We start from the raw sequence: 16,520 nt of genomic DNA, 5'->3' as shown, positions 1-16,520 counted from the left end.
TCTGATCAACACAGTCTCATTCCAACATCTTGTGTTTTACCATAATAGCACATTTGAACGTTGAACTTGCTCTAGCACTTCGCAATACATGCATATCTGTATGTTTCTTTTTAAAGTATTTTTTGGTGCTTTTTGGCTGATTATTATTACAAAAGTAGTAGATCAGGTACACCGTGCTCTTTCGTGTGGTGCGTCTCCAGTTGAATAACTTATTTTTTATTTTTTACATAGCAGCAGAAGTGTAGACAAACGTTTCGGCTGTTGCCTTCGTCAGTGTCTCCTGGAGTATAATAATAAAAAGAAGAAAAGAAGGACCCGAGTGCGAGCCACTTTCTCACCTTCGATTATTATTACTGGACCGTGTGAGAGTAGACAGGAAATGACTGGGAGAGAGAGATGGGTAGGGCCAGGAAATGACCCCGGCTGGACTCGAACCGGGGTCCCCATGGGCAATGTAAGCCCAAATTTGGGGGGCTTAGCGCGCTGCGCCAGAGCGCCCCCCTCTGTTTGTTTCTTAACCGATGAAGTGGTGTGATACTGTATGTCTTGAATTGGGAACCCTGGAAAGACTAGCGAACTACATAAGATAATGGGGATCCTTTATTGTAATAACCCCTTGAGACGCGGATTTATACATTTGTTGTTACTAGTATGGTAATTACCAAGTCGTGGTGCATTAATAAAGGGCCTGTGTTGTGTCATAGTATTGTAGTGCTATGATAAGTACATTTCAGTGACTCTTACAGCGTGCCACTGGAGGTACGGCGCGCATTAAGGGGCTACCATAAAAATGCTCATTATTTTCTCGCACCCTGAACTTCAGGTCTATAATTTAGTATCTCTCATTATAGCTATACTACTCCTTTCATTGTGAATGCCCTTTAATGAATGCGGTTTATGTGGTTGCATGGCATCCAAGCGGATTCAAATAAATACAGGCCATGCAAAGTTCACTGCCAAAGTGACCCTGTTGACTGCAGCCTTGTTCTTGTTCATACACATGAATTGAATCTGGAAAATATACGGTTTTGCTACTTCTAGTTAAAATCTTCACTGTTTTAATTCCCATTTTCTGTCTCCACACATTAATCTTACAGATCTATAAAGAGTCACAGTATGAACCTAACCCATAACACAGGTTGCCAGGTGTGTCCTGGCTAGCAGAATAAGGAGAGTACACTGGTACACTGTAAAAGAAAGGTGGTGTTTTATTTTAGATAAATGAATTAGTTCAGATCAACAGAGATTTTGATCACTCAGATTTGGATCAGCAGATTACACTGAGTTCAGCCATTGGTGTGGGATGTGAATCGATGTTTCAGATTCAAATGCTGCTACTATATGTTGAAATGTTTGTTGAAGGAGCACTATGCACATTTTTAAACATTAATTACTAATCAACAAGTCAGGTGATGCCAAAATGAGTATAGAAAACCACAGTTGCTAAAGTTGGGCTCACCTTCCACCACACAAGGTTACATGATACAGTAATGACATTTTAATATTCAGCACATTAATTGCATTTTAACATTTAGCAGTGAGAGAGCCCTAGTCCAGAATCCTCACCTAGTCACTAGTGCATTGTCATGTCATCTACCAAGTTATGAAATAATTAGTTATAAAATATGAGGAGGGAGCTAAATATGTTTTTTACAGGTTTAATAGAATCCATTTCTGCATTCAAATATTTATTAGTGTTACCTGTAACATAAACAACCACACATAAACACAACACACATGTCATTATTAGGTATCATTATAAATACAAAAATTACAGAAAAGCCCAAAGGAAGGCTCTGTATCTTTTGACAGACTGCTGAATAATGACCCCTGGTGGAGAAACACAAGCAGTGCAAAGGCATGAAAAGGGGGAAAGTAAGATACACAGCATTGCATTTTAATCAACTACCCTACACAAATACTTTTCCCTATGGCAAAATTATTAAGTACAGTAATTCACAATGCATTGCATGGCATGTTTTTATTATTTGCATACTGTGCGTGTCTGTGTCTGTGTCTGTTGGTGAAAGAAGAAGTCCAAACATAGCACACTTGACAGTTCTCCTGTTTCAGTTTCATCCCTGTGTAGTCCATGGTTAATAAATCCATTGCTGAGCATTACAATTCTCACACTATGAATATAGTATGTGAGGGCAGGGCATGTCCATGTGAGATTTGAGAGAGGTAACACCATTATTGACGAATGACATGAAGTAGTCGACAGTTGTCTTGCTGTGCACTGGTCAGTTCAGGGTGGGTCGGGTCCGGTGAAAAGACCAGCTGACCTAGAGATCTTATTGAGAAGAAAACAACTTGTGTAAGGATTTGCCAGCCATTACCTGCCATTGTCAAACGTATGAGACACCCACTTACAGTGTGTGTGTTTGTGTGTGTATGTGTGTTTGGCTGTGTGTGTGTGTGTGTGTGTGTGTGTGTGTGTGTGTGTGTGTGTGTGTGTGTGTGTGTGTGTGTGTGTGTGTGTGTGTGTGTGTGTGTGTGTGTGTGTGTGTGTGTGTGTGTGTGTGTGTGTGTGTGTGTGTGTGTGTGCTTCAGTCTGTCTGTCTGTCTGTGTGTGTCTGTGTGAAGACTATGACTTGTGTTGTGTGTAATATTCTTACCTGCAGTAGAATGGGCAAGATCCCCGGCGGGCGCCAGGCGAACCATTCTGAAGTAGGAAGACACCTGCTCTGGTAGCTCAGCCAGCACACACTGAGCTAGCGCTGCCTGACCAGACTGAGCAGACACAGAAATACCGCTAGTCAGAAGTAGTCACATAAACATCCGAAAAGCCAGAGCTTTACATTACATTAGTACCGTAAAACAAAATCCAAACTAAGTAAATTGGTAATGAAATAAAAAAACGTCCAAAAAGCAGCTGAGTCACTGCGACATATTGTACTACAGCACTAGTACACACTACAGTACATAGGCGTGCACAGATGGGGACGAGGTGGTGCTAAAGCATCTGCCCTTTTGCCTTCCTGGACGAAAAATGCCCTTTTTTCCAAAGTTTTTTTTTTTGTCACAGTGCACTGTTGTCCATGTTGACATGATGATTTACAAATAAACGTTACAATAATACCCATATATAATATACATACAGCAGGGCTTTTTCTGAACAGGGAAATAGGGGCGCTCCACCCTCATACCTCCACAGGTACACCCTCATACTTCTTTTTTTTTATTATATAAATTACTTTTTTGAGTAAAAATCCTAGAAAAAGCCCTGCATATAGTATAGCCTCTACAAGCCTAGTAAGATGATCGAAAGTTCCACATGCCCCCCAAAATGTCTGTGCACGTCACTGACTACAGCTTATAACAGCAGAGACCCACAAACTTTCCTTACATTCTGGAAGTCTCGGAATGGCACAAACTGCACGATATCTCGGCCGGCCACGTCGCCGTTGCAGGCTGTCAGGCGAGTGTTGTCTCCGTCCAGGATGTCCATGTCAGTGAACTTGGCATTGCCCACACCCACGATAATGATGGACATGGGCAGACGCGAGGCGGTGACGATGGCCGAGACGGTGTCCTGCATGTCTGTGATCTCACCGTCTGTTATGATCAGCAGCACATAGTATTGCTGCCATGGCGATGAGAGACAGGGAGAGAGAGAGAGACAGAAAGAAAGAGAGAGAGAGAAAGGTAGATACTGTAACAGATTGCCAACACTAGCCACCTCAGACGTCTGGACTTTGCTAAGCATTCAATGTTCTAAAATTGATAGCAACAAGAGAATCATTTAAGAGGGTAGATGTGATGTGTGTGACGATATCTGTGATCTCAACATCTGTAATGATGCAATGAGAGACAGACACTGAGAGACATAGAGGAAGAGAGAGAACGGGAGAGACAGTGAAACAGAAAGAGACACCCCCCAACAGCTACCCCCCCCCCCCCCCAACAGCCCCTGGCCCCCACTTTGAAAACCACTGTGCCATACATTCATACATGTAATAATACAACAGGCCCTTACTGAAGCTGCTTTCTGGCTGGACGCCTGGCGAGCCAGCCCTGCGACACGGTTGATGATGGGAGAGAAGTTTGTCGGACCACAGAGTTCCACCTGCGGAAGGCACATCCTGTAGGCCTCAACCACGCCTTCGATGCCTATATGGACAGAAAGACACACACGGTAACGATCACGGCCACACACACACTCACACTCACACACACACACACACACATAAGAAGGCATAAGTTTGAGTTTGGTTCATGTCCGGCTTTCAACATCACATTACTTTTTATAGTTTCTATAATGTGTGAACATGCTCAGGTTGTTCAAATGGACTTCACAAATGCAATTGTAATATATCATATCGTATCGCAATATATCGTATCGGAGCCCTTTACATGTATCAGGTATTGTGCGCCCTGTATTGTAAAACTTATTAGCTACAGATTTTTGGCAAAGAAAGTGCAGGTGGAACCAGCTACTGAAAACCTTTCAATGGTTAATCAATCTACAGTTGACGTAAAGAGGCATGCAACTCAAAGAGGATAATGTGGTGTTGGAGGACGGAGTGGTAACACACCTTGGCAGCAGGGATTTGTGGGGTTGAAGTTCATGGGGAACTCATGAGAGACCTGTGTGGACACAGCAAAACTGAAGCATAAACTTTTGACAAATAGGGATCTACACGCAGTGTTGCCAGATTTGTCTGATCAAATTCCGCCCAAAAGGTTCTCAAAACGCGCTAAATTCCGCCCAAGTTCAACAAACTGCATTGGTTTCTATGGGCTCAAAATTGCTGAAAAAACACCAAATGGCCTATTTGTCCCGTTTTCACCCGCAGACGGCCTTGCCAAGTAGCCCAATTGTCAACCGCCCAATCTGGCAACACTGTCTACACTGGGCTCAACATCAAGTGCTTACCCTGAAATCCGGTGGAAGCTGAGCTCCAAACCCAAATGCAGGAAAGAAGTTATCACTGCAGGAAGAAAAGGCATTGAGGGTTTTCGTATGACTGCATGCTTAGCAATACTAACGCTTGTGGAAACAATAACAAATACTACACACCAAATCAGTGGTGTAGTCTACGTAGAACGCGGGTATACGGAGTATACCCACTTCTAAATTTCAGGGATTTCAGTATACCCACTTAAAATTGATTGCTCCATTGCTTTGAATAGCACAAATATATACAGTATACCCACTTCAAAAAATGCTCAAATATACAGTATACCCACCATAAAAAGTAGACTACACCACTGCACCAAAATACATACGTGTACATTTCCTCAAATAATTGCCAGGGTTATTATTAAAAATAAAAGTGTTTGGTCCGGGCTATAAATGGGTGCAGGACACAGGGCAGGAGCCTTTTAATATGAAGGAAAAGGCATTTATTTATTGAAAATGCTTTAGAGCCAGGCTACTAATAGGCACAGGCTATAATTTGAGGCACTATGGTATTCAAAAAAGTTACAAATAATATGTCACACAAACACTTCATAATGAATGTAACATCAGTGGTGCTTGTGATACCAATGATGACACACTGCACATCTGCCCCTACATTTGCTTAGTTTCCCATCAATGTCCTTGATTATTTTATGTCTGTCACTGTAATGCCCTAGGGATAGTGTATTCACCAGTCGTAGTCCTTGATCACCATGCCCACAGACCAGATGGCATTCAGGTACTGGTTGACCCCATCGGGGCTGATGTGGTGCAGAGACGTGGGAGACCGAGGATCACCATTGGACGCGGTAAAGTCGACTCCAACCTGTAGAGTTATGGAAAGTACAGTAGGGCTGCACAATTAATAGAAAATAATCGAAAATCGTGATAAATTAGTGAAATCGAAGTTGAAATTTTAATTGCGATTTAATCGTGGCAATGGTGACCTTTGAGAGCGTCCTTGAAGCCAGAACATACTGACAGGCTGGTGTTTCTGACCAGAAATCTGTCCACCTAAGTTTCATGCTATTGCCTTTACATAATTATTCATTTTATTTTGCTCATCCCGTATATAATTCATTCTTGGTTATATTTCATCTTGTTATAATTTTCAAAAAAATCAACAATCGTGATTAATAACCGTGATTACCAATTTGACCAAAATAATCGTGATTATGATTTTTTCCATTATCGTGCAGCCCTAATGGGAAGTATGTAAGGTGTACTGTATAAACAGGGTGTCTGCAGGTTTTAACAAGTGCAATTTTAGACTTTTTTTAGACCTTTTTTAGACCATCATGGGCTAAATGTTAGACCTTCGTGGAGTATTAAAAAATGAAATAAAGTCAGATTGCAGTCAATTGACTATATATACGCGCGCACGCGAGCACACTCACACACATATCAGAAACAAAACAGAGCGGCGCGGAAAAGGACGTAAAAACAAAGCGTAACAAAACAAATAAACATTAATCCTTTGTCGATATTTTGCATTGAAACGTAGGTCTTAAATTACTCAAACTCAATTTTAGACTTACACTGCAAAATATCCCAATATTTTAGACTTTTTTAGGCCTAAAATGGAAAATGTGTAATTCTAGACTTTTTTAGACTTTTTAAGACCCCGCAGACGCCCTGTATAAAGTACCAGAGGTGCATCTTGTCACCAGGCTAGGCAGGCAGCCGCTTGGGGGCCCCAAGCCTAGAAACTACAGTGGCAGGAATTTGTTGTGAATGTTCATTCTTTTGAATTTTCGCTTCAGGGTCCCCAGCTTACCCTTGAATCGCCTCTGTAAAGTATGCAGTGGTGTGTGTGTGTGTGTGTGTGTGTGTGGGGGGGGGGGTGGTTGTAATAAACTGCAGTGTTGTGTGCTGGATGCTCAGTGTTCATGTCTGCATTGCACATCCAGACTGTAGGATCCGTGCTTACCACAAAGTGGAGTTGACATCCTCCCATGATGTAATCGAGGAAGGTGTACTCCTTTCTAATCTGCCGATATGAACAGAGTATTAAAATACCGTACTACATTCATTACATTTTACCCACAAAAACTGTCTCTCGAAGTCTTAATGTGGAATAATAAAATACTAAAGCCTGACTGGGTGCAGCATCTTACCTCACATAGCTTGACGCTCACGACCCCCGAGTTCTTGTACTTCTTTTTCTTCTTCGCCACGTTCACGCACTCAAACTCAGCCTGTTAACAGACATACTCCTGTAAGGCAGGTGGTTGAGTAAGTCAGACTGGATTCAAGGTTCTTTATTTGTCTCACAGAAATGCCATGTATGGCATACACAGTAGCTACATTTACAGCGGCCCAATGAAATGTATAAACTGATTGAATTTTAATCTTGTAGTCAACAGTCAAATAACTTCTTTAAAGGTACTGCATGCGATATTTTTGTAGTTTGTTTATATTTATTTTTGATATTCACAAATGTTTTTATATGTCAATGTCTATTCATGAAAATATCACATTTTGGAATTCAAATTTCTTTATTGGAGGATAGCCTCTTGAGATAAAAATCTGGTTTTCGATAGGGTCCTCAAAAAACATACATAACACACATATTACAAATATTCACACACACTGCAGCTCTTCCCCGCCACACACACCCCATCTCTTACCAAAAAAAAAAAAAATAAAGTACCATGGCTAAAAAAGTTCTTCATAATACAGGAGGAGAAAACCAAAGAAAACACAAAACAAATATTCACAAACACAAAACAAATAGGCAATGCAGTTGAAATGAGCAGCAAATTTGTAATACCTACTCTGGCGGCTTACATTCTTTACTCTGGCCTACTGTGGTGGCTTACGTTCATATACGCCAATTAACGAGGAACTTCTCATGTAAACAGTTTGTTTTGGTGTAAATGAAACGTGTCCATGTAAACATGGCTATGTGACATGGTACATGCAGGTACAGTAGCCTACACTACATGTAAACTACAGCACAATACAAACATACGTATTTTTCAAAATGCTGCCTCAGTGCAGGGGATTGGGCGCACCTGCATACTTACCGGTGTTGAGCGTGAAGCTTTGGCTAAGTTGGTAAGTGTTGTTTCAAACATCCCAATAAGACAGTGTGAACCATTACTTTTATAGTTGTAGCTTTCAACCTGTGAGTTGACACACAGCAGAAGGAGCAGATGTCAGTGTTTTAACATGTTTGAAGGCTCATAAATGCAATTTTGGGTTGCACAGTGTAATGTTTCCTATTTCTTTTCAGAGTTCTCACTTTCTCACAAATACCACCACCATCAAATTGTAAGTATTCATTATGACTGGGAAAATGGCACTTGTCAAACATGACGAAGTGAATCTTCTGTCCGCCATTTTAAACTTCCAAAAAAAATCCCGACATTTTTAGGTGCAAAAACTGACGAACTCTGGTCATACTAGTAAATATTAGTTTATTACTTAACTGGAAATGCACTCAGAGAGTGCAGACCTCCACCAAGGAAGCCATATGATACATTTGACTATGTTACACCCTCATTTTTTTCCAGCTCTTCTGCCTTGTGTGGAGTTAGAAACTGGAATGTCAAAATTCACCCTATCCCGCAATAGTGAAGAATCTGTAACACTTTACAATAAGATTACGTGAGTAATGATGGAATAATGTCTGAAGTAATGATTGATTAATAGTAAATAAACACATGATTCATGTATGCAGTAATGTCTCCTCCATTAGTAGTCATGAATTACTCATGGCTGGAGTAATAATGATTCACTATGAAGTAAATGTGGTACATCAAGAGTTAATTAAGAGTATGAATTCCAAATGTTAGTAAATCATGTGTTAACATTGCTGAAAAAGATCATACCATATCTTAATGTTTATTTACTATTAATCAATCATTACTTCAGGCATTATTCCGTTATTACTCACGTAACCTTGTTGTAAAGTGTTACCTAAGAATCTTAAAAAAAAAATCCTGGATCACGATCTGGATCACCACCAAAACTCCACAAAATTTCATCAAAATCTGTGCATAACCTTTTGAGGTATCCTGCTGACAGACAGACAAACAGACAAACAAACAAACCAACGCAACCGAAAACACAACCTCCTTGGCGAAGGTAATAAATAATCATCAAAAGATCCAATTTGGCGAGATGCAGTAGAGTTTAAATGCGCAATATAGCTGCAAAACCTATGGGCCCCATCCCAAACACTACACCTTTAAGCCTTTAGTTCAAGGTATACATTAGTGTGTGTGTGTGCGTGCGTGCGTGCGTGCATGCATGCGTGAGGGGGGGGTTTCACAATTTACTGACCTTAATGACTTTTTCCATGTCTCCACCACACAGACTCTGCATGGGGATCTTGAAGGGCCTCCAGCAGGGGTTGGGGTTTCTTCTCACTACCTGCATACACAAACGGGTCAAAGACGTCCAACATGAAATTGTCCTTCAGTGCAACAGATACTTTCGCTTACTGTAACTGTAGAAAAAAATATATTTTTTGGCTTGGCCATCACTTGAAAAAAAATGAAAGTCATGTTTTTTACAGTTACAGTAGGCAAAAGTATCCGTTGTCACTGAGGGACAATTTCATGTTGGACGTCTTTGACCCAAACTCACTTGGCAATAGTACTTTCTACAGAATAATTGCCAAAATATTTTTGGTCAACGCTTTACCTCCTGCCCCGAGGAAGGTCATCTTGGCCTAAATTTGGTGGCAGCAATTTGATGCACAGCCAAGTTATCCAAAGGCTTTCATTTTGGCAAGGGTTTCATTGAGTGCCTCAGGCCCACTGTTAACTTTGAAAATATCAGGCTATGCAAGGTTATTGACATGGCACAATATAGGCAATCGTTCAATTCACTCGTCATCTCTATGGGGAGTCACTCATTGGCTGACAGGTTGTTAGCCAATGAGTGACTCCCCATAGAGATGACTCGTTCATCTCACTCAAAGAACCGGGGACTTATCACAAGTCCTATTGTTTTTTCTTGAAACTTGAAACATAACCTGTTTGACAAACAAAAGGACAAAAGACGTATAGATATAGTGTTACCTCTGTCCGGTAAGCAAGCTGCCATCCCATGTCCACGTGTCTGTAGAATTCCAGGAAAGGATCCGACTTCCCAAAGAACCCCTGTAATACAAAGGAAACGCTATGAAAAACGTTTGATATTGCTATACTCTTCATAAAAGTGAAGTTGTCAAGAAGTGTAACCTGTGTGCGTGCGTGCGTGCGTGTGTGTGTGTTTGCCCAACAGCATAGGTATGACTCGGTGAGTGTTTCGCTTTGGAACTTTGTCTTTTCCCTGTAGTTAGTTAGAGTAGTGCACAGTAAAACGCATGCACAAAGTACACTGATGACTTACTTACGCAAATGAAAAAGCAAATAAATGACCACATCCTTTTTTCTCACCCTCTTGTCCAGCTCTCTGGCCTCCATCTCAAAGTGCACCACTCTGTTGTCATTGATTTCCTCTGCAAAAATCTGCAAATGTTGGAAAATATTTGGTTTAAATTTAAAATAAGGACTGCTATATAGAATTTAAAAAGCACATCTATTTGGCTAGCCATTAAAAAAAAGAAACCTACTCAGAGTAGCTGAGCTAAACTAAACTCAGTTTCTCTGGGCATTTCATTTTGCTTGAGAAACTAGAACATGTTAGGCGTAGAGTTCAGCATTTCACCTGACGTGACACGGTACTAGGTTTAAATGGTTACCGTGATGGTGCCTTTGCCTGCAGGCTTCGTATCCGATTGGACCAGTGGCCGAGTCAGCTTCCTACTGGACACAATCTGAAGCAACACAGAGAGGTTAAAGGTCAGTCACACTCCTCTTACCTCCCAATTCTCCACCTGTCACAGGAAATGATGTGTGCGTGCCGTCAGGACACCGGTTTTCTGGTAGGCCTACAGATCGACACAGCGCGACTCGGCTACCACTTTTTGCTGTGTTGTGCCCAATCGTAAAGCAAAAAGTGGCGACTGAGTCGCGGCGTGTCGAGCTGTAGGCCTACCTGAAAACCGGCAGTGGAAAAGACCCTTTACAGTAGGCCTACAGCTCGACACAGCGCCACTCGGCTACCACTTTTTGCTGTGTTGTGCCCAATCGTACAGCAAAAAGTGGCCGCCGAGTCGCGGTGTGTCGGGCTGTAGGCCTACAGAAAACCAGCAGTGGAAAAGAGTAGTGGTGTGCATTGGCACTGCCCTCACGGTTCGATTCGATTATGATTCGGGAGGTAGCGATTCGATTCGATTCAATTCTACGATGTATTGCAATGCATTACATTTCTACTGAAAGCAAAGCAAATGTTTCATCAGTCATGATGAGGCAATACAAGTAGTCAGATACTGAGCAACATTTTATTGTCCGTTTTCTGTATCAGTCTTGCAGTTTTCAATGCTTTGAAGTGCTTTTATTTAATTTAACATTCATTTGTTCCTGAAATATCCACGGAAGTAATTGAAACTTAAACAAATTGCCGCATCGATTCTGGAACTTGTCGCATTGAATTGAATTGTCCATGCCCCGCATTGCATTGCATTGCCGAATCGATTATTGTTGACACCTCTAGAAAAGAGCCTTTACAGTACCGTACCGTACTTACCTGACCAAGTGTGCTCTCAAACGCCCCCAAGAAGTCTTGACTGCTCAGGGCCACTGATCCGTCATCAATGTCATACAGCTCAAACTTCACCGTCTGCACCACCTCAAAGCAGTAGTCTAACACAAACCGCTTGGAAAACTTTGGGCTGAGGCAGTTCAACACCATCTCAGTGCGGCCCACCTAAAACACCCAGACACACACAGAGAGAGAGACACACACACACACACACACAGAGTCACACACAGTGAGTTTCTTGTTGACTGGAGTGCCTTGTCATATATGTAGGAACTATATTCTGAAAATGTTCCACATGTTGGTGCTTATTTCAGCCTTCACACATGTGTTTGGTCATTACAATCTCAATTAATAAAACAGGTCATTGGAAGTTCATTGGAAGAATTGATTTAATGTGAATGTATGACTTTTGCCAGGTTACTCATATCATTTATTTGTAGTGAAATTAAGGCCTGTTTCCACCAAGCAGTACAGTACAGTACGGTCCACTAGGTTCGCTATTGTGTGCATTTCCATGACAAAACTTTCTGAAGCGTACCCAATAAAGTGTACCAAATCGTACTGTAAAATGGCACCCTTCAGTAGGGGTGTCAGTTTATGGTACGGATCAGAGATTGTATGCACGTGTCCCTAAATACAAACATTGCTCGTGCGATTAATTGCTGTAGATGTCTCAACCAACCTCCATCCACTGTGATTCAGATGACCTCATCAGCAGGACACAGAGTGGGTCTGACTTGGAGAAGGTATCCTTGTCCAGCAGATTCTCACAGGACACTGTCAGCTGCACCTTAGTCATACACTGCCCCGCCATGGCTGCAAACACACACAAGGAGGAACTCTAGGATCAGATACACGTGCATGCGTTTGCAGATGCATAATGGTGGTCTTGTTTTGATGGAGGTGCTGTCAAACTTCATCAGCCAGTGCTGCTCAACACAACATAGGATTTAAGAAAAAAAAAAAACAATGGCGGATAATAGCAAAACAACTGGTTTCTGTCCCTTAACAAAAATAGTATACTATAAGTTGTACTATAAATGAAGCATACTTAAGTATAAGTATGCACTTCAGACCATGTACTACCAGTTTACTAGACATTTAATTTAAAATTTCTTTGGACTGAATTGGAACATTTTAATATATAGTTCATATTAAGAATACTGTAAGTATACAGTACTTAAAAGTACACTCTAAGTACACTTTAAGTGTTTACAAGTGCATTAAATTACATAAATCTAATAATGTAATCTATGGCATTCTACCATCATCGTCATCATTTCAGACGTACAGGGTATTAATTATTAAAAGCACAATAGCAATTTCCATTCACTTTACAATCATAAACAATTGAATTGAATTGAAATGAATTGTTCAATTCATGTAATTTAAAGGGTTTGTGAGTGTGGTTAAACTCCTCCAATTCAGTACAAAGAAGTATTAAATTTGAATGCTTCCTAGAACTGGAAGTATAAAATAAAGTTGATTAAAAAAGTGTACTTTAAAAGCAGTATACTCATAGTACACTTCAGTGAACTTCGTTTGCTGACAGCGATGGGACATTTGCAGTAACTACTTCATTTGACAAACGTGCGTCGTCTGCCAAAAGCTCAACATTTCTCAATTCTTGTGATTTCTCTACTCAAGGCATCCAATGCAAGTGAGAAAACAATTTAGTGCGGCAGCATGTGACCTCATCCAATGTGAAGTGGATGGCAATGCAGTGAAAGTGACGGATGCATGTGTGATTGAACTTTTTAATAATGATCATTCTCACTGAGAAATCGGAAGAGTTGTTAAATTTCAGGAAGGGGGCTAATCAATTTTCAAGTATAGGTCTTGTTAAAGATTTGTTTTGTGTTATTTTAAACTACTTTTTTGAGTAAAAGACTGAAAGGCAAAAAAGAAAACATGCAATAGTTCTTGGTTGTTTGTACACAGTAGATTTGTTTTGTTTGTTTACTGTAATGCAGCTGGCCTAGTTGGCCCAGTTAGCCTACATTTAAAGGAGCAGTGACTCGTCGCCCTATCATGTTCTCTCAGCTGTTCTTCGAAATGCCTCAAGTCATTCTTTCTAGCAGTCGTAAAGGCCAGACAGCATGACAATCGCTCAACGGCAGCTGCCCCAGCACTGATTCATTTTATTTATCACAATTCCTAATGTGCTAAATACACAAATGTAATGTAATAACAGTTATATAATGCCAAATACCTAGTAGATTATTCCAGCATCCTAGCCAAATAGTGTAGGTCTACACCACACCTATAATCTGATGTTAACATGTTGGCTTATGTTTGCTCTTAATTATAAATATCACATATAGGCAAAGCTACATATACAGTATACTACCCTACAAAGGAAACGTGCAGTAAAATATTAAGAGTTTAGACTGAAAATAGTCGTCGTAACACCTCCTATATTGTGACAAAGCCTTATGGTCCAATTGTGTCCAGGTTTAGAGATATTGTTATGTCAAATTCGCAGTAACTAAAACATACAACCTAATTCCAATACTTTGATGGCCTTTCTCTCTGTTTCAATGCTGGCATAGTTACTGCACTTTGCGTTTGTAGGGCGGTATACCTTTCCTTTCTTTCTCTGTCCAAGACGATACACTGTACTACTTACCACGACGACGTAGAGAACCAGCAGTTGGCATACTTGGGCAGCTTGGTGCTGCAGCCATCTCTCTCTTGGGCGTTAGTTTTGAGAGGCCTTTTTTTGATTTTCCAAAAAAAACAGTCCAGTTTAATAACTCCAAAACCAGTCCAGTTTAATAACTCCAAAGGCCCTGAGGAGAAGGATTCATCTCTCCAACTTCCACAGCACTTTCAACTGTCATATGACTTATTATTAAGACAGACAGGCCAGTGTTGTGTTGGTTGAATGTGTTCTCGTTGTACTGAGCTCAGAGTTCTCATGCACTTATTTCACTCTGCTCATGGCGATGAGTAAGGCAGTAAGGCAGCTGCCAGCGGCACGCTATGTAACCTGATGCCGCTAGCATGCCATTTATAACACATACAAACACATAAACGGGCATGAATGCACGCACGCATGCACGCACGCACGCACACACAGACACAGACACACGCACGCATGCACGCACGCACGCACGCACACACATACATACACAGACACACACACACTCACACTTATTCCTGCTTGCACGCACACACGCATACAGAAGCAAGAGCGCACACACAACCAAACATAACTTTTACATATCAGTATGTTGGAAATGGAGTGTCTCAGAATCAGAATTAGACTAAAAGAGTTAACTTGAGTTCAAAAGATTTAGGAAGCATGCCTATTACATTATCATAACTATCACTAACTTTCAACTGTGTCCTCGATCTATAATCTGTGATCATTCGTGCTTCATTTGTGCGTTTGAGATATAATAAATGGGATGGGGGGAGATAAGGAGCTTAGGTATGTCATACACACATACAGTATATGTCTATATACAGTACAGTCTGTACAGTATGTCTGTACAGTATGTCTATTATCATTGGGATCAGGGCAGGATCAGTGTTATGTAGAGATGGGATTTTTGGCTCTTTTTCGGGATCCGGATCTTAGTGGCTCGTTCCTTTCAAAGAGCCGTTCAAAAAACTGGCTCTTTTGGCTCTTTTTTTAATTATTTATTCAGTGTTAAGAATGTAATATTTTGACTCCACCTCAAGGTAATTTTGTCCAAACAACAACTGATTATTCTCCTGCTTCTAAAGACCGTTTTTGCCTCTCTTTGAGGCTAACAATTGTGTTTTTTCCCAAATTTAATTACTCTGGTCGAGGTCACGTGCTTAAAATGAATGAAAAATGAACGAAATAACGGTCGAGTGGCTCCCCCAGCTGTGATCCGGTTCCCATCGTTCACTTCAGGGAGCCGTTCAAAAGAACCGGCTCGTTCATGAACGACACACCTCTAGCGTTATGTAGGCAGAGGCGATTCTAGGGTCAGCTGGGGCCACAAGCAAATGACCATTTGAGCCAAAATCGTCAGTATTGCAGTTTTAAGTGTGAGTTGTTGTTCCCCATCTAGTGGGTTGGGGGCCCCAAGCGGCCTGGTGACAAGATGAGCCTCTGTATGTAGGAGTAGGATTGCCACTGGTCTCATTGTGAGGCTTCAAATGTAATGTTTGTAGTGACCAGTGTGAGGCATCACTGACACAGACTCCGGCTCAGCGCTCCAGATCAGTATTCAAATCTGGCAGTCTAATTCTAGACAAGACGTTGTGTCAAATATAGCACAAGTCTCCAATATACTATTAAAGGCTGGTATCAAACTGCCTGCTCACCAAGGTGTGGTGGCCAGCAACGAACTAGCATCCACATCCAGATTTAATAACAGCACATACCTACTATATCAGACATCTTAAGCTACTATAATTTCCCACTCTCGATGCACTCTCCCCTTAATGCACTTTATTATCTCAGCATAGTCTGTAATGCTGTGTAATGTCTGCTGTGACCCTCTCTGTTTACCCTCTCTGTTTACTGTTTATGTCTACCCATACAGTAGTTATATTTATTGTATGTGCTTTGCAGCTGGGTGTCTTGTCCATTGTTTCTGTATTTGTTTTGTTTTGATGGTGGGGTGTATGCGACAAAAAAAATCCTATCACCTTTGTTGACATGGCAAATAAACTCTTGAACTTGAACTTGAACTGACAACTGTGCCAAGAAAGCTGCTGCAGCACCAGTGTAGACTTGGAGGTGGAATATACTAAGGCTGAAAAAACTAAAACATCATGCTTTTTTCAGCATTTTAGAATAGGCTCTTGCATCCCCCGTCCAGCAGGTGTCGGTAATGCACCGTCTACACTAAGTTGAAAGTGAAAGCCTATTGGGAAACTCCAACTCCCATTGTCATTGTGACACAGCACACAAGTGAACACTGCACACAACGAAATTGCATTTATGCCTCACCCGTGCAAGGGGGCAGCCCTCAGTGGCGCCCCATGGGGAGCAGTGCGGTGGGACGGTACCATGCTCAGGGTACCTCAG

General features: G+C 41.3%; 1 protein-coding gene across 1 annotated transcript; it reads right to left on the bottom strand.

Moving 5' to 3' along the window:
• Positions 1-1,816: 1,816 nt before the first annotated feature.
• On the bottom strand, positions 1,817-14,388 carry LOC134468641 (copine-3-like). The gene is made up of 17 exons (XM_063222533.1): positions 14,136-14,388; positions 12,189-12,322; positions 11,492-11,671; positions 10,605-10,679; positions 10,300-10,371; positions 9,940-10,020; positions 9,197-9,286; positions 7,936-8,034; positions 7,024-7,104; positions 6,837-6,896; positions 5,599-5,732; positions 4,880-4,934; positions 4,539-4,590; positions 3,980-4,113; positions 3,350-3,586; positions 2,619-2,733; positions 1,817-2,293 (listed from the first exon to the last, which is right to left on the bottom strand). The coding sequence occupies exons 1-17, from the start codon at positions 14,191-14,193 to the stop codon at positions 2,286-2,288; spliced, it is 1,665 nt and encodes a 554-aa protein (XP_063078603.1). The 5' UTR covers positions 14,194-14,388; the 3' UTR covers positions 1,817-2,285.
• Positions 14,389-16,520: the final 2,132 nt, after the last annotated feature.

This window comes from Engraulis encrasicolus, chromosome 18 (genome assembly GCF_034702125.1).
Source record: "Engraulis encrasicolus isolate BLACKSEA-1 chromosome 18, IST_EnEncr_1.0, whole genome shotgun sequence".
Taxonomy (NCBI): Eukaryota; Metazoa; Chordata; class Actinopteri; order Clupeiformes; family Engraulidae; genus Engraulis; species Engraulis encrasicolus.
The sequence above is the reverse complement of the archived record's forward strand: the minus strand, read 5'-3'. Positions and strand labels throughout refer to the sequence as shown.